Source organism: Ruditapes philippinarum, unplaced genomic scaffold (genome assembly GCF_026571515.1).
Source record: "Ruditapes philippinarum isolate M1 unplaced genomic scaffold, ASM2657151v2 ctg4655_1_1_1_1, whole genome shotgun sequence".
Classification (NCBI taxonomy): domain Eukaryota; kingdom Metazoa; phylum Mollusca; class Bivalvia; order Venerida; family Veneridae; genus Ruditapes; species Ruditapes philippinarum.
Window position 1 is genome coordinate 26,293 of NW_026854473.1, and position 19,999 is coordinate 46,291.

Here is a 19,999-nt window from a genome sequence, read left to right on the forward strand (position 1 = left end):
AGCATTGAGATTATGATTCTATATCATGTTTGATTCAATCAAGTTGAATCCTTTTTGAAAAAGATTTCTTAAATTGTTATCAATTATTTTTGCTTTTGTTCATATAAATTTCCTATATATAAAAGGTTTTTATCTACCTTTAAGTTTGTTTTCATTTTTTCTTGATAAATGGCAATGGAAAGAATGATGATCCAGTCAGAAGCACTTATCACAACAAAATTACATGAAAATTGCAGACTTGGTTTGATTGACTCTCTACATAATGGGGAACAATAAAAAAGTGCATCATTCTTCACATTCCCTTAGAGCATCAGCATGAATGGTACTCAATTTTCAACACTTAAAGTGCTGGAATTATTGAGCCCAAATGACCAGAAATATATAACAACACTGAAATAATTAATTTAATACATTGATAACTAATAACTACTTATATTAACTAATATTCATATTAATTTCATGTTAATAGTGCAGGTCAATACACTATAGGTCTTACATTTTCATTTTTATGCCTGTTACCCTTCCCTATAACATGTAACCCTTCCCTATAACATACAAAAATATATTTATGTAAACTGTCTTGGATGACAGGACAATGATATGTTCATTTCAGAGGTTATTAACTCAAAGAATATGCTTGCATGTACAGGGATAAAATATTTGAGCTAAAGACATTAACCTGAGCATGTACATGTTTATGCCCCCACAGAGTGGGAGCATATAGCGTTGCACTTGTCCGTCCGAGTGTCCGTCCGTACGTCCCGAAATCTTGTGAACGCAACTCCTCTTATACCGGATGGCAGATTTTGCTTAAACTTCCAGGGATGAACAACCTTAATGTGTAGATGGTAGAAAAGAAAGGAATTTTCGCTCTGACCAAATTTAACAGAATTATGGCCCTTTGTTGATTTTTTCACTATATACTATGTAGAAATTTTGTGAACGCAACTCCTCTTAAACCGGATGGCAGATTTTGCTTAAACTTCCAGGGATGAATAACCTTAATGTGTATATGGTAGTAAAGAAAGGAATTTTTGCTGCGACCAAATTTAACAGAATTATGGCCCTTTGTTGATTTTTTCAGTATATACCATATAGAAATTTTGTGAACGCAACTCCTCTTAAACCGGATGGCAGATTTTGCTTAAACTTCCAGGGATGAACAACCTTAATGTGTAGATGGTAGTAAAGGAAGGAATTTTTGCTACGACCAAATTTAACAGAATTATGGCCCTTTGTTGATTTTTTCACTATAAACCAAATATATATGTTGTCAGTGGGGGCATCTGTGTCCTTTGGACACAGTTCTAGTTTCAACTCAATATTTCAAGTGGTGATCAAAAGGATTGGAATTCAATTCTGAACATTTGTAGCTTTAAATGTTATTAGAAAGGTCTACAATAAAGAATAATATTAATACGGCATTGCATTCAAAGTGTTTTAGTCAATCAGAATTAGCCACAAATTGTTAAAAAGTTTTATTATTACTATTATAGGGTAATTATGATCTGTAAAAAATCTTTCTTACTAATAATATGATGACAATTGCCTCACAGAATATTTCTAAAACAATCATTGCTTCAGTTTTTATGTTTTTCTGAAACGAGTTTTGGAAGATTTCAATAAAAAAATCTTTTACATAAGGATAAATTATTGACGTGTGTTTATATTAAAAAGAAAAATAGAAAATAAAAATCTCAGAGGGAACATATGTTTCCTTTTTTATCTGTTCAGGATTGAGTATTCAGGAATATGTTTATGATAGAATTTATGTAAAAACATTTAAGAAAATTAATACATTTATTGGTACACTTATAAAAATAGCATAACAAGGGAGTACATCCAACCTTTTGGTTGTTTATGTAAATGTTAAGAGCACATGGACAAAGTGTCACTGGTATTCAGTAATTTAAAGGAGCTTTATAAAGCTTTTAGTGAGGCAAATATTATTACTTTATATTAGCACTTAAACATATATGGACATACTTGTTTTTGAAATTAAAAGGCATACTAATTTGACTACTCCTGTTTTCTGTTGATTGCCTTTATTTGAAATTAAAGTACAAGTATTTTTATTTCATTAACAGTTTTTGCATATATATAAAATGTACTTTTCAAAGTGTTTATTTCAAAAAAATTATTTTATTTAGATCATAGTAATTAATATCAATTTTTCTTTTAAAGGTCCTTATCTTGTACCAGAACAGAAGTTTCACCAGAATAGTACAGAAGCTTTGAATTCCAGGTAAAAATTTATACATTATATTCCTATATTATGTTTTACTGTGAGTGAGTTGGTAATTATGTATGCACATTTATATCTTTCTCGCAAAGAACAAATAAGTAGTGGTAATATAAAGTGGGACAGCTTTTAGATGACCCCTAGTTTAATTAAGCTTATAATTTGAAAGGTCAGTAAGTCAAAGGTCAAGGTTATTGTTGTGTTGACTATTAAAAGCTTGTCAAGCCGATAACTAGGGAAAGCTTTTGCCTAAAGTCCTAGGATTTGGTTTGTAGGTTTGTCATGATTAGTACATGACCCTTTAAAATTTTGAGGTCATTTTGTCACACTGGTCATATTGGCACTATGTGTAAAATTCTTGTTCAATAAATCATTTGTGTTTGTTTGATTGGGTTTCGCCATACCGACACATTTTAGGTCATATGGCAACATTCCAGCTATTGATACATTCCGTAAGTGGAGATGCAAAAATAAATCTATATACCCAGAGTGAAGATGTGAAAAAAGACAAGAGCTGTCAGTAGGACAGCAACGCTCGACTATTCTTAGTGCTTGATAGTAAAAAAAAAAGACTTGATACAGTTACCTCCTCCTGTTTACAGGTTGGGGTAATGATGGTGAACAAGTGTGCAAAGTTTCAAAGCCATATGTCAATGAACTTTGAAAATATTTGAGGTATTACAAAAACTTTAACATAAATTCTAAGTCCAAAAAGGGGCATAATTCTGTCAAAATGCTTGATAGAGTTACCTCCTCCTGTCTACAAGTTGGGGTCATGATGGTGAACAAGTGTGCAAAGTTTCAAAGCCATATGTCAATGGACTTGGAAAATATTTAAGGTATTACAAAAACTTTAACATAAATTCTAAGTCGAAAAAGGGGCATAATTCTGTCAAAATGCTTGATAGAGTTACCTCCTCCTGTCTACAGGTTGGGGTTATGATGGTGAACAAGTGTGCAAAGTTTCAAAGCCATATGTCAATGGACTTTGAAAATATTTAAATTATTACAAAAACTTTAACATAAGTGGTTACACCGACGCAGACGCCGACGCCAACACAGACGCCGACGCTCGGGTGACTGCAATAGCACTACTTATTCTTATCGAATAGTCGAGCTAAAAATGAGTCTTTTCAGTACATTTATATCTATGAATATTAATTTACATCAGCACTTCGAAATAACCAACTTGTTACTTCAGGCATGTTTATTTAAAAACATAAGCTTGTTTACCATCAGTATCTGGTACCACAGAGATCAGAGCCAAAGTAAACAGAAGGAAACAGCCACCACCAACAATGTACAAAGCTATTAAAATCCATTTCATGTGCTTGGCAAATATATCAGCACCCCTAAAATTATAGAAAAAAACAAAGGAACAAAAGGACCCTGATAGGCATGGGTTGCACACTTATGTTCTATACATGTAGCTTGTAAAGTCCTTAATTATTCAATGCAGAAATAGATTATTAAATCAAATTGATGATGGCCATTTTTACCCTATAGCTATATATGAGCCCCGTCATGACAAAACCAACATAGTGCATTTGCGACCAGCATGGATCCAGACCAGCCTGTGCTTCCGCGCAGTCTGATCAGGATCCATGCTGTTCTCTAAAATACCAACTCTATTACAAGTAGAAAAACTGACAGCGAACAGCATGGATCCTGATCAGACTGCGTGGATGCACAGGCTGGTCTGCATCCATGCTGGTCGCAAACGCACTATGTTGGTTTTGTCATGGCGCGGCTCAAATATCTCATAATGGCTAAATGCTCACATAATATCTCTTCAGAAAACTATACAACTGATAACCTTTACATAAAATACAGCAGAGAGAGCAACCACATCTCATCACCTTAATGCAGTAACGGGTTAACTCCTTATATGATATAATAGGAGTTAACCTATAACTGCACTAAAAACAATTAAACATCACTCCTGAACACATTGAGACATCCTACACACAAAATGTTAACCTGACACTTGATATACTGGTCTGGAAATGACCTATTTAATTTAAAAAGTCAAGGATGAAAAAAAATATTTATAAACCTGATATATAAGATTAGGACACTGATAAATTTCCTACCTTGCTACAACAATACAGGCAACACATGTACCTACAACTCCATAGAAACCAAGCCAGGCTGCCTCTGTCTATAATTTATGATAAAAAGAGGTATAATTAATATTATGTATAGACTAGGAGATATCTATGGAAATGAGAGTTAGGAAAACAAAACAGTCATGTACTTAGATAGAAAAGTAAACAATTAATAGTCAAGTAGAGATTGGTGTCCCAAGACCTTAAAATTTGACCAATGTCAATTAGAGGTCTCGGTGACATTTCCAGAAGTATCACCAGGATGACCATGAGGTGTATGAAGTCCTAATAAGATATCAGATGCATCTGATTACACTTATTTTCTTTTTCTTTTTCAATTTTAATGGAATATAACAAATAACATGTAGAAAACTGTTCCCTATTTGCAGATGATTATGACTATTTTGTGGAATGCAAATATTCCTGAACATTTAGCAAACAGTTATCTGACATTTGCTTTTTTCTCAACACTGAACAGCAAATAACCCTCATGACCAAATGGTAGTTTTTCAAAATGTTTGACAATATTTAATGTCTAATATAAGAATCAATAAGATCTTTGGCATGGTAACTGTTTGCCGCTCAGCATGCACTATTTTTCATTTTACAATGATGGAGAAATAACATATGTATAGCAGTTTTTCTACTCTGAATTGATGAAGAAATGTTTCATGTGATTCGTTAAAATTATGTAATATACCACATAATATGGCCACCCTGATTATACTTAAGCACAAAAATATGGTTGATATTTTTTCTGACTTTTGAAAAAGTGAGAATTGTTCTACTATCACAACTCCTGATGGAAAATGATAATGATACATTCACAATAAAAAACACAATATAAATAGATAATCAAACTGGTTATACTTGAGATATGTTATGATCTTTGAGATTGACATCTAACACACCATTAAAACATCCAAGGATACCCATTGAAAGTCCATATATGAAGCAGATCAACCAAAATGTACGATTTCTAAAATGAAAGTAATATCTTATAACAACATCGAGCACTGTATATTTATTTGAAATATAGTATAATAAGTTATATGCTTTAATTGAAACGTTGTTCATTGTAACTGGTATTTTTGTTGAATAAATATGAAGTCTAAGAAGCTTCTTTGCAGAAGGCATTACTATTATAAGGAGATATTATGGAAGACATCCAAGCAGTCTGCAAGGTATTAAACTGCTGGTAGCTTATCAAAATTTTGGTATTTTAACACTGAAATCCCTTCATCTAAATATGGACTGTTCCAAAATCAAAGATGGAACAATACTATATACAAATATAGCAATTTATGGGTTAATTAAGCACCAAATATAATCCAGAATTGGACCGGAGACCTTAAGTGCATACTATGAAATACAATCATATAAAACTCCTTTAAAGTAAATCACCAATTCATTTTGTAATGATAACTTATAATCATTCATATTGATCCATATATTGTTGTTATGTCTGTCCAATACATTGGTCTATAGAATACCCTATAGTTTGCACATTGGCAAAGCTAAATCTTATGATATCATGTGTTCAAAACAATATATTAACTTATTCTAAACAAAAGGAAAACTGTACCAGTAGTTTTACTGAATTTGTACAAGGGTGGGCCAATATGTAATGCAATAAGAAGTATATTTTCTTATTTAGCTTGTGATTCTTGTGTTTGTATAAGCTATGCTATGCTTCGAAGTATTTGTTTACAAATGATACCAAAATAATGTGTGTTGTCAACCGATTAAGAATTTTATTCACATTTAAAAATACCTTACAGGGTAAACATGGTAAACGCTCTTTTAAAAGTTCTGAAATATGGGCTTCCATAAAAGCAGAAGTAAAACAACGAAAATCTGCTGTATTTTTTTATAATGATATTTCTAATATTTATGCCAACACTGAAGTATTTTAGGTAAATGTTTTAAGGTGGATGCATAAATTCAAATATGTGTACGAGTAAATTAAAGATGCCTATAAGTCTGGTAGAAAACGCTCCTTAATTACTGACAAACACATTCATTAAGTCAAGCTTATCATTGACAAAGATGCCAGATTTCCATTTATCCTGATAGCTCATAACGCAGGATATCAAAAGGGTCAAACCCATACGAATCTGAGAATCACTTAAAAGTAAGGCGAGTAACTGCCAGTCATGCAGATACCCTATTTGCTAACATTGCCCACAAAGTATTGCCAAAAGACTGAGAAGTGTCAATAAACATAGATGTATGCTATTTTTTCAATACCCGTGGAACTATTGTCAAATTCCTGTTTTAAGAGGCCTTTCGGAGTGTCACATACAAGTATTATATAGATGTCGCTTTAAGAAAATTAAAAAAATCATACTTCTATGAAGTTAGTCCTGCATGAGACTGATATGAAAGGCCTGTATTTACTGCATGACAATGCTCCCGCACACAAGGAGCTACTGTAATAGAAATTGACTTGGGTCGACCATTTCTCAGTGATTTGAAATATATACCTAAAGAGGACTATGTTGAAGCATTTAAAAATTGGATTAAATGTCTGTAAAGTTTGTATTTCTGAAGGAGGAGATTATTCTGAAGGTGGAAATAGAAAATTGTAAAACTTCTGCTATTTTGATAAATTTATTGACCATATTGCATTGTCACTATAATATTGACCCACCCTGGTCCTATAATGAACTTGTTCAGAATTTATTTTTTTTTATCACAATTGAAATTTAAATAATAATTCAAAATATCTAAACAAATAAAATTTAAACATGCATTATACTCACCCTAAAAGTTTCAAAATTCCTAACTTAAAGTCAAGCCTGACCAAAGATGCTGTGGGGCTTGGAGGAAGTGGTGGTTTGGATGGGAAATATGTAAAAAACAACAAGAAACAAAATCCTGAAAATCCGAATGCTGAAACATAAGAAAAATAAATAAGACAATTAAAATAAATCAATATGAAGAGATCTGATATATAAATGGAGACAGAATGCAGTTTTAATGCTCAACTGTTAAATAATCTATTTATGATAAGAGTTAAAACGGGGCATAACTTAAAAAATATAGCTTTCAGAATTATGTTCCTTGACTAACATTAATGAACCTTATGATAATAGGGAATTATTCCAAGTTTTATGTTGATGACTTTTAAAGGTTTGAATAATGGGTTAGATCAAAATTGTTGCATGACCACAACAATGGTAACACAGCAATCACAATACCTGTAGCTAAAACTAAAAAAAAAGTATTTTAACCCACTTAAAACAAATCAAGATAGAGGTATCTTTATGATTATAATATAACCATTAATGGTTATTGTGTACATATGACTGTATGTTGTAATCATATGAAGTTTTGAAAGTTTTGGCAAACAATACTTCAGTAAATTAGAAGAAATTATTTAATGTAAAAGAGCACTCACCAAGCCCAGTCACATCAAATTTCCATGTAACAGTGACTTAAAATATGGTGCAAATTTCTTTTGATTTTGCAAGAGATAAATAAGTTACTTTGAGAATACTAGTACATGCACATAAATTTGCAACAAGAAGTTAGTTTTTACCTATCTGAAAAGAGATTGATATAAATAGACAAAACAAGAACAATAGGTGCTGCATTAAGAGCAAATTAAAGCAACCCTGAGTATTAATGGAACAGACATTATATATTTTGGGAATCCTGAATTGTCAACTTTGCTCATATAACAAAAGCCTTGTTGACATGACTGCCAAAACAATAAATATGTTAAAGAGAAGGATATTTCATTATCAAAGAGTTCTTTGGTAATTAAGACTAATGGCAGATGCAATACAGAAGGTAAATAAAAACACAGCTTTACAGTTTGCCCTTTTTCATGTAGTCACTTATTCGTATTTCAAGTTCTAAGTAAATCTTTTGGAAAGTTTAAAAGTAATGCTCTAGACAATAAAATAATTGAAAATAAGAAAACTGGAGATATACATTTAAAACATACTAGACATTTTATCAGCCTCTATATTTCTCATTTTTCCTGTTTACGGTATTTGTTTTCAACTTTCAAGACCATCCCTTAAATGGTCCAAGAGTTCAGTGCTGTTTCAAAAGTAATTAAATGAAATTAAACATTTAATGAGATACAAGGTCTAGATAAAATAATCGTTCCTGATCAAGGCATAGCCCTTAATTGGAATCTATCTTTATAATAAGTCTCAGGTAAATACCAGACTATAGTTTTTTAGTTAAATAATATGGCCAAAAAAAATGCATCAAATTCAGGAAATCATGATCATTATACATGTAGTATTTGTTCTTTATCACTACATCTCTCATAAATGCCATTTGTTTTTATTAATTTTTATGTTTCAATTCAATTATACATATTTAGTATCTGAACAAAAAAGATACAGAGAATTGAAATACAAGGACACTAAATAGAGTTGAATAACTTCAAGAAAGGTACCAGACTGTTACGATTCTTTTAAATTTTAATTACAGTATCTCATTTCAAACTCAAGTAATTGTCTGGACCCTTGAAGTGGACCAACCTACCAATCGACAGACCAATAAGCTCACTCCTATATACCCCCCTTAGTTTGTGGACTTAATATGAATTTGAAAATAATTCTACATATTACTTATATTACAAATTATAAATGCAATAAGATATTGATAAGTTGAAACTTACAATAATACATATACCTCATAACAGAGTCTCTTTCAGCAGGTACATCATATTCTGTACAAGAAAAAATATAGATGATATTAAAACAATTGGAGCTGCGTCACGACAAAACCAACATAATTGGTTTGCGACCAACATGGATCCATTGACCAGCCTGCGCATTGGCGCAGTCTGATCAGGATCCATGCTGTTCGCTATTAGTTTCTCTACTTGTAATAGAGTTGGTTAAAGAAAACAGCATGGATCCTGATCAGACTGCGCCAATGCGCAGGCTGGTCAATGGATCCATGCTGGTCGCAAACCCATTATGTTGGTTTTGTCGTGACACGGCTCTTTATAATACATGACATTCACTACATTTGCCTACAGTACAAAAATTAGGTATATGAATAAGTAAGATAGATGCTTATCTAAAAACAAGAGGACCATGATGGCCCTGGATCGCTCACCAGAGATTCGTTAAGATAGTAATTAAGTCACATTGGATTTGTCTTTTTTTTCCAGGATACTTAGTACATAATCTTAAATTTTTTTTGTAGATATCTGTTAAAAACTGCTTCATGACAAATATCTTAGCTTTTTGGCAATTGAAATTTCTCTTAAGTAGACTGAATTATAATTACTTGTTTTCCTTAATAAGCCTATATAAATTCAGTGACCACAGGGGCATGACTAATAAAAGTTTTGTATAGGACCACAATATTATCATGCTTCATGCAAAATACCTACATCCTGGCCATTGTAATTTGAGTGAAAAAGACTTTTACATATTTTATCTAATTTTGTAAAAATACACCTAGGTATTATTCCTGTAAAGTTTGTCAAAATCAGTCTTTAAGGCAGAAATGTTGTTTAAAGAAATTGTGAACAACAACAAACAAAGCACACACTGCCATCACATATGCTGACACTTCAAAACAGTTAAAATCCCTCATATGTTGCTCCTTATGAGCTGCTTAAGTACTATTTTTGTACATTTTTTGCCATACATGTTACTCAATATATAAGCAGGTAACAGTATAGCTTTGGGTAAGATTTTGAATCATTGCAGGCTGGTTTGAGTCTTATACTGGCAATAAAAACAGTATATGAGCCGCATCATGACAAAACCAATGTAATGCGTTTGCGACCAGCATGGATCCAGACCAGCCAGTGCGCATCCGCATGGATCCTGATAGCGAACAGCATGGATCCTGATCAGACTGCGCGGATGCCCAGGCTGGTCTGGGTCCATGCTGGTTGCAAACCCATTATGTTGGTTTTGTCCTGACGCGGCTCATATAATTATAGCTTACCTATAAACTGTACTCAGAAAAATTATGTATACATTACCTGGTGAAGAACTGTTTGAAACATTTGAAGCTGATAACAACACTCCATAACTGTCTAATAACTGCAAACTGTAATAAAATGAGACTTCATACATCTGCATGTTACTACAAGTAGAGGTTTTGATGCTAAAGCATCAAGTCGCCCAATAGAAATATGATTGTATAATCATAAACATAAGAAAATATCAGTTTAATGGTTCAAGTATAAAGAAAAGAGGAACAATATTTTGAATAATGTTTATTCATAAAACATCATATATGAAGCAAACTTGCTTTGCAATATTGTCAAGAAACTGCAAATTTTTACTAGGTGAAGGGCAATAACTCTACAGAAGTGGAATAAATCCACAATCAAACCCCAAAGTGTGAACACATGCTGACCAATATTTCTGTAAAGTTTCATAACTTTAGGTCAAATACTTTTTGGGCTATGTGTGACAAAACTTTAAGGGTCTTGTCCTAAAGGATGTTGTGTCTAAAAACAAATTTATAGCCAGTTACAGCAAAAAAATAGCAAAGTTCAATTATTTGACCTTAAAGGTCAATGTCATTTATGACTCAAGGTCATTCTGGCCAACTTTGAAGGAACATTCCAAAGGATAGTTTTGTCCAATTATGAAGAGAGTTCATTTATTCCCAATAAAACCATAGCCCCTTTTAGGTACATTTTGGGATATTTTCTAAGTTAAAAAGGGCATCATTATGTAACCTAACTATCACAGTTATGAAACTTGACAGAGATAATTTCATTGTAATATTACTTTGATCCTCCAAGTATCTAGTTAATTTATCTCTCAGTTCCTGAGATAGGATGGGATGGGGGACAAAGTGATTACTATATAGCCCCTCACCCTACTCTATGTTAGGTGGTTGTATAACAAATTTATATGTGCAAGTACTTGAGATACAAATCAATCATGTAAAGTTTCACTCATATTGCATAAGTAGTGTAAGAATAAAAAGAATAAGGAAAGTGAAACACACGAAACAAAGTGGGTCAGGTTTCTATAATTTTATTTAAGACCTACGTTTCGGCTATTCAATAGCCTTCATAAGGGTACAGATATATCAGAATTTTTCATCTAAGGTACAGTTTTGACGGTTCTTTTTGTCACGTGATCAAATCAATTTATAGAAGTTATTGTTAGGTGGTTCTTTTGTCCTTATATAGTTATTTGTATGAATAATTAGAAAATAATAATAATAAATGTTTAAAGTTATTGTGAAGTTATTGTTTATTTAATTAAAAATACCATAGATCGAGTAAATCATTATTTCCATGTGTTTTGTGTATAGAAAATCGTCTTTTTCGTCTTGGCAAATTGTTACATCTGAGATTGTATGTGTCGGCAAATTTTCGTTGGATCTAAATGGAGAGTCCGGTAATGGTGATAGTGGTTCTTCTACTGTCATTTCCTTTATCATTTGTGTGCAATTAAATTCCGGTGTAAATTGTTTGGCTAGCCAATTTTTTTGTCCTTGAACGATTCGAAATTTAGGTATAATTGTTGGTTTCGTGTTTAATGTACATTCAAAAGGTGGTTGCCATGGTTTTACTGGTTTGATTTCGTCTAAGTCAGTTGTTCTTTTCTCCGTTTTAGTTTGGTACCTGTGCATTTCCATGCCGTGTATTTTACGGCAGTGTCTTTTTAGAATGTCCCTTCTTGTGTATTCTTGATCACAATGGAAGCATATGAACATCGTAATTGTTTTCTCATGTGTCTTGTAGTGTCGGTTGAAGTTTATTTGGATCCTTTGATGAATTTATTACATTTTAAACATTGCCGTAATTTTTTTTATTTCAGTTTGAATGAATCTGCCGGTGCTGGTACTTGCTTGGAATATTTTTTCATATCTGTTATTTCCATTATTGTATTAAGTTAAGTCCGTTAGGTGATTTCGTTTTAAATAATTCAATGTAGGTTTCTTCTGTTCTAAGGCGGATGTTTATGTTCCTAGGTGTCATTGTTAGAACTGTGACGTCGAATTCTTTAATGTTGTGTCCGTTGGCGGAAAAATGTTTAGAGACAGGTTTTACGTCATTTTTATTACGTATGTCATTGATATGTCCATACAGACGTTCTCGAATTGTGTTACCCGACTGACCAATATACTGGATGCCGCATTTTAGGCATGAAATTAAGTAGATGATGCTGCTACTTGTACAATCATAAGATCCTTTAATTTTGAACGTTTTTCCAGTTGTGTTAATTTTGACATTAAGCTTTGGTTTTAAGAGAGAACATGCTATACAATTTCGGTAGCAGATATTGGAACCTGAGGGATGTGTTATGATTTTAGGATCGGAAGATCTCACTAAGATGTTCCTAAGATTGTCAGGTTTACGATAAACTGTTAAAATTCTGTGCTTCGTTAAATCTGCTAGGTTAGAATCGGTTTTTAGTAAATGTTCATATTTGTTAATGATTTTGTTAATGTTAGGTAATCTTGGGTTGTTAGTGACAATTAACGGTATTATTTCGTGTGAAGAGTTGTGTTTTGTGTCATTAAGATGGTTGATTTTCGCCTTTTTGATAGCTTCTCGTATAAGTGCTTTTGGATAGCCACGTGCATGTAGATTATCGGTAAGTAGTTTGCTGCATTCCAGAAATGATTCTTCAGTGCTGCATATCCTTCTAATTCTAAGAGCTTGACTGTAGGGTATACTTTTCTTTTGGTGTTTCGGATGGAACGATGTGTAGTGGAGGTACATGTGAGCATCAGTAGGTTTAGTGTATAGTGTGGTGGATAAGTTCCCATATGTATCTTTTCTGACAGTTACGTCTAGGAAGTGGATCTCTTTATCGCTGATGTCAGATGTAAATTTTATTGTGTTGTGTTGACTGTTTAAGGCCATGATGAAGGAGTTCAACTCCTGTCGAGAATGTGGCCATATCAAAAAGATGTTGTCTATGTAGCGCCACCAGACCGATGGTGTAATTGGGTACGTTTTTAGGAATTTTTGTTCAAATTCGTGCATGAATAATATTGCTAGACTTGGTGCACATTTGGTGCCCATGGTGGTTCCCGATATTTGTTCGTAAGTATTTCCGTTAAATTCAAAGCATGTTTTCTTTAGTATTAAGTGTAAGAAGCCTAAAAGTATCCAAGTTTTCGGTTCTTTGAGACTACGTTTTTCCAGTGCGTGTTTTACTGCTAATATACCTTCTCTGTGTGGAATATTTGTGTATAAGGCTGTGACGTCAATAGTGACAAGTAGAGCATCTTCGGGTGCATTTTTTATTTTCCTAATGCATTCTAAAAAATAATTTGTGTCTTTGATGTAAGAAGGTATGTCTCTTGATAGGGGTTGTATAAAATAGTCGACGTATTCAGATAATTTTTCAGTTGGACTGTTACATGCTGATACTATGGGGCGTCCATGGTTTTTGGTTTTTTGTATTTTCGGAAGTAAATAAAAGATAGGTGTTCTGCAATTTTTAGCAGTGAGATATTCAATATGTTTATGTTCAAGTAATGAGTGTTTTTTAAGATAGTTTAAGAAGGAGTTAATTTCTTTACATGTTTTATTGGTTTGGTCAGTGTAAATTGATTTGTATACTGTTGTGTCTCCCAGTTGTCTGTTAGCTTCTGCGATGTAATCAGCTTTGTTGAGAATGACGACGGAGCCACCTTTATCTGCTGGTTTGATTATGATTTCTGTGTTGTTTCTGAGGGTGGTGATAGCCCTGTATTCATCTTGAGTTAGGTTTGGTTGTTCCGGTGTCCGTTGTGTCTTGAGTGTATCCTGTTGTAACATGGTAAGAAATGCATCTAGATGTGCAGATTTCCCTGGTTGTGGAGTCCAGCCTGAAGAGGGTTTGAATGGGTCCGTTCTTTCTTGTGTGTTGGTGTTTTTCATAAAAAAATGTTTAAGTCTCATGCGTCTGTCAAATAATAGGATATCGCGGTGTAGTTCTAATTTATCAATTTTAAGTGGTGTGGGGCAGAAAGTTAGTCCTCTGCATAATATCATTTTTTCCGCAAGGTTAGGTTGATAGTTAGAGAGGTTGGTTACATATTTGGTGTAATTCTTAAGTAGGAGATCACGTTTGTATTTTTCAATCGGTCTAAATCGTCTATTTGGCATGATTTTGTGTATTTAGTTGTTTTCAGTGCCTAACTGTCCTTGTTTATTCTGGTTGATGGTTTTCTTTTGGTTAAGTAGTGTAAGAGAAAAATTTCTGACAACACTTTAAAACATAAATCTAATTAAAGGGGCATAACTCAGACAAAAATCATTGAAATGAAAAGTTATCACCATAATAGCACAACTTAAGTTTGGATGAAATTGCACCAGCAGATTTTGAGGAGTTGTCCAGACAAGTTTTGTGACAGGACAGACTGACATTCTTAATAATGAGACAGTACATTTACTTATATGGCTACTCTTGTTCTCTTTATTGTACTTTTAAGCCACATAAAGGAAAATAGCCACATAAATGCCTTATGGAATGAATGACATTAAAGAGAAAGTACAGTTACCTATTGTTCCTCTAGCCACATAAGTATCCATATGTAAGCTTGGAGGGACAGCACTGAGGATAGACAGACAACAGAGAAGTGAACCCTATATGTTGCTGCTACTCTGTAGCACGCAAAATATGTTTGAGTAGGGAATGCTTGACCAGTATCTTTAATAATTTAGATTTCTTTTGACTATAAAAGGTGCCTACCAATAGACGTTATCCGGAACTAGGCAAATGTGGTTTTTTCCCCAGCTAATCTGTAGGTACAAACTAACTTTAACTGTTAAAGCTTCATGGTGCACTTCACATCACTTCACATCACAACCTGTTCTGCTTATTTTCGAAGCTGCATGTAACTGTAAAAAGTTTGTTTGTACCTACGGATCATCTGGAAAAAACCCAAATATTCTTAATTCTGGAGTAAGTCTATAGATTAGGAATGCATAGATCCCTGACCTGTCTAACTCTAATTATCAGATTAGTGGATACAGTAAGAATTTCACCAGAACATTATAATTTGTTAACAAAAGAGCATGTCAATGTTTGTTGTTTAATGTACTGTTATTCAAGGTGAGAGTAGGAATCTACCAATAAGTATTCACAGTTTGTATTGTTTTTCACAGTTAATGTTACAGTACACATTCACCTAAATATTTACAGTTATTCTAATATTAATATGATAAGATACTTGTGTACTCTACATCGATATTTTGTACTGTATTCTGTTTGTGTATACAGTGGACGTAAATAGCACAATAAAGTATTGAATTTAATTATGTTTTATACAGGTTCCGTAAAATATACAGATATAGACTATAATGATTGACACTGGTGCAATAATGATTACAATTCACAGTATTCAAATTCATTTTCTGACAATGCTTTTGATATTAAAAAAAACAACATCTTTTTAATGAAATTGAGGTCTTAATTGCTTTACGACAATATATTTTATCTTTTTATTGCATTGTTACAGCCTTACAGGTCCCCGTTAAATTTGAATATTTGGTCTCCTACATTAACTCTTTATAAACAAAGTTACAACAAGAGATGTATGCAAAGATTTTGTTACAAAATAATTCACAAAATGCTGCAGACTTATCAACACAAACTCACGGGGGGGGAATCACGTGACCTTGTATAGTAATACCCACGAGAAAATGGCGACTGCTGAGCCCCGGTAAGTACCTTATTATGTTAAATTAAGGTGACAAACATTTCTTAAATCAAAACAAAACCTAGCGTATCATATGCGCGTTAATTTTCTTCAAATGACAATACAAAGTGCATTATCCTACGTTTTGTGGTTTTTGAGAACATTGTTTGAATTGTGTGAAAATTGCACATTCAGCGATAGTAATTTGCACGAAGCGATATAATTTGGTACCAAAATAAATCAAAATAAGCTTTCTTTAGGCTCTTAAGACACCAAATCAATCATTTTATTGACATCTGTTCTTGTAGAATTCCATATAAAATTTTGTTTGAAGGTCTGTAGCCTACAAATGCTCTTTGCAAGTGTTTAGTAAGTAAAACGAACAATTTCTGGATAGTAAGTTACACGAAAACAAAATAGTAAGTTTTACGCACAGTTTCCAATAGCTTACTTAAATGTGACGAAACTATTTTATAATTCTTTTGGTTTCAAATTTGCAAGTGTGTTCCGTCTACGGTGACAGAGAAACAAATATCGAGAGAGTATTTTAATAATAATTCATATTATTTCATAATACATGTATTCATATTCATATAATTTCATAAAAGATTACTTAACTTAAAATAACTAAATGAGACATTGACATTGATACTCAACAATGTACGTTACACTTGGCCCTTTTTCACGTTAGACTGGACCCACATCCGTTATCTTTAGAACTAGATTTATAAAGAAATAACTGTGCAGAAGGAAATATTACAACACCATCATTTATTTTTCAGTATCTGCAATTTGGACCAAAAACGCAAAGGAGAAGACATTCGCCATTTCACATTGATATTTAATGCCATCATAGAACTGGTATACAAAGTTCTTATTAATTTTATTCTTACACTGGCAGATTTTATGAATAAACCCAAGAAGTTTTGTTAAAATGTTATGCATTACTATACGTTTATTTTCTTACCATGTGCAAATGTGTTGCGTCGTAAACTCTTACTTTTTGTTTGTGATAGAGTAAGTAAATAAGATATTCAGTGCGTCCATGGCGGAGTGTTTAAAGTCCCTGATTTTTATACACATGCTTCTCACCGCTATGGATTCTAGTCCGACCAGAGTCCTTGAATTCTTTCATCAAACTAGCTAACAAAACGTCGGTGCTTTAACTCAGGTGTCCCGACATTGACGGTGTGATTTGAAACCCAGCATCTAAGATTGTTTTATGTAAATATTTTTTTACTCCACTTGCCTTCATATCTTTGACCGTTTGATTTCAAATATTCGTTTTTCTTTGAATGTCCATTATGCCTCTTAAATGCTATCATTTTAATTTAAAAAAAAATGTTTATTTTTGGTATCTTGTTACAGTTTCCGAAAACATACTCATTTGCTAGATACTCAAACTATCTTTTACATCTTTGGTTCTGTTGGAAAATGGTATACCTTTAGTGAATAAGTATTTCGTATGGAAGTCAAAATACTACTTTGTTTACATTTTGCTACCTTAGCGACACATCACTTAATATAATGTTCAGTGCTACCTTTTTCAGTTGTAATAAAATACTATCATACGTTTTATCCATTATTTAAACATTATCAAACACATGTTTTGGCATTTCTAAAGAATTTAAACAATATGGATTTCTGAGGAACAATGTGCCTTTAATCATAACTTGTATCACTGTATCATTGTTGTTTGTTGTTGTTGTTTTTTTTTGTTTTTTTTTTGTAAGAAGTTATTTTGTTCTTGCGAATTCTTCAATATATTTTCATAAATTAAGTAACATAGTGACTAAATGTAACAAATACCGCCATATAAAAACATCGATCAGCATTCAGTTAATAAACATCACCATACCAATTAACAAGCAATTATATTTGTTCATTACAGTAAAATGAGGGCCAAGACACACCTGAAACTGCAGAGGTCAAAGAACTACTATCGCCACAGAAAAATAACACTGAGCCGTGTAATATCAAATCCCATCAAAAGTTCATTTGATATATTATAATAGCAACCAATTAAGCATTCGTCCTATAGACAAAAATGTGAAATATTTGATCTTGCATAATTGAAATAAGTATTTTCTATCTCTTAACATATGAACTTTAACTTTCTTTTAATGTATATGTATGCTAATGGAATCTGTGCGTGAAACTTACTATTTTGTTTTTGTGTAACTTACTATCCAGAAATTGTTCGTTTTACTTACTATACATTTGCAAAGAACATTTGTAGGCTACAGACCTTCGAAAATATATTTTATATGGACTTCTACGATAACAGATGTCAATAAAATGATTGATTTTGTGTCTTAAGTGCAGAAAGTAAGTTTATTTTCATTTATTTTGGTACCAAATTATATCGCTCCGTGCGAATTACTATCGCTGAATGTGCAATTTTCACACAATTCAAACAATGTTCTCAAAAACCACAAAACGTAGGATAATGCACTTTGTATTGTCATTTGAAGAAAATTAACGCGCATGTGATACGCTAGGTTTTGTTTTGATTTAAGAAACGTTTGTCACCTTAATTTAACATAATAAGGTACTTACCGGGGCTCAGCAGTCGCCATTTTCTCGTGGGTATTACTATACAAAGTCATGTGATTCCCCCCGTGAAACTTATATTCACACTTCAATGCCTTCTGGCAAATAAAGTGAATATCAATTGGTCATGAACAACAGCATTTTTTATAGAGGGCCACTTAAGGATATTTCTTGTGGAATTTGGTCAAAATCCATAAAATGGTTGACCATAAATGGCTGACCATAAAATGGTTGAGTAGGAGATGGTGGATGATGATGAATATGAACAACTGACTGGGCTGGTGGCCTATGAAGCAATAAAGATATTGTATTGTATTGTATTTATTGTATTGTATTGTAACTGACAATAAGCACACTGCCATCAAAAAAGCACATATCTGAGCATTTGGTGCTCAGGTTAGCTAAATACTAATAGCATTATTCCTTCACAAATGATTGAGATAACGGAACGTCAGTGGTGCCTGAAATAATGCATGGAAGGGCACCTGAGGTCTTCCTCCACCAGTAAAGCTGGAATGTTGCCATATGACCTAAAATGTGTCGGTATGGCGTAAAACCCAATCAAACAAACACAAATGATTTATTGAACAAGAATTTTACACATAGTGCCAATGTGACCAGTTTGAGAAAATGACCTCAAAATCATAAAGGGTCATGTACTAATCATGACAAACCTACAAACCAAATCCTACGACTTAAGGCAAAAGCTTTCCCTAGTTATCAGCTTGACAAGCTTTTAATAGTCAACATAACAATGACCTTGACCTTTGACTTACTGGCCTTTCAAATTACCGGGTAAAAGGGGTCATCTAATTATGGCCATGGGCAGTGTCCCTCCCACTTTATATTACCACTTTTTATTTGTTCTTTGCGAGAAAGATATAAATGTGCATACATAATTACCAACTCACTCACAGTAAAACATTAAACGAATATAATGTATAAATTTTTACCTAGAATTCAGAGCTTCTGTTCTATTCTGGTGAAACTTCTGTTCTGGTACAAGATAAGGACCTTTAAAAGAAAAATTGATATATATTACTAACTTTGATCTAAATAAAAACAAATTTTTGAAATAAACACTTTGAAAAGTACATTTCTTATATATACAAAAACTGTTAATGAAATAAAAATACTTGTACTTTAATTTCAAATAAAGGCAATAAACAGAAAACCTACAGGTAGTCAATTTAGTATGCCTTTTAATTTTAAAAACAAGTCTGTCCATATATGTTTAAGTGCTAATATAAAGTAAGAATATTTGACTCCATTTAAAGTCACATAAAGCTTTATAAAGCTCCTTTAAATTACTGAATACCAGTGACATTTTGTCCACATGCTCTTTACATTTACATAAACAACCAAAAGGTTGGATGTACTCCCTTGTTATGCTATTTTTATATTGAGTGTACCAATAAATGTATTAATTTTCTTAAATGTTTTTATATAAATTCTATCATAAATATTTTCCTGAAAAGATAAAAAAGGAAACGTATGT

General features: G+C 32.7%; 1 protein-coding gene and 1 long non-coding RNA gene across 3 annotated transcripts in view; one reads left to right on the top strand and one right to left on the bottom strand.

Annotated features, from left to right (window-relative positions):
* LOC132740220 (solute carrier family 49 member 4 homolog) overlaps nt 1-19,999 on the bottom strand; it is a 39,788-nt gene that overhangs the window by 4,143 nt on the left and 15,646 nt on the right. For both annotated transcript variants that reach the window (XM_060728081.1, XM_060728082.1), the window contains exons 6-12: nt 19,455-19,515; nt 10,325-10,392; nt 8,996-9,046; nt 7,116-7,245; nt 5,221-5,329; nt 4,336-4,403; nt 3,476-3,594 (exon numbers count right to left, since the gene is read on the bottom strand). In XM_060728081.1, the coding sequence (XP_060584064.1) occupies nt 3,476-3,594; nt 4,336-4,403; nt 5,221-5,329; nt 7,116-7,245; nt 8,996-9,046; nt 10,325-10,392; nt 19,455-19,515 (606 nt within the window). The remainder of the gene's footprint in view (nt 1-3,475; nt 3,595-4,335; nt 4,404-5,220; nt 5,330-7,115; nt 7,246-8,995; nt 9,047-10,324; nt 10,393-19,454; nt 19,516-19,999) is intronic.
* On the top strand, nt 15,905-18,267 carry LOC132740222 (uncharacterized). Its single transcript, XR_009627123.1, has 3 exons — nt 15,905-15,972; nt 16,731-16,809; nt 17,840-18,267. It is a non-coding gene; the product is annotated as an uncharacterized LOC132740222 (long non-coding RNA).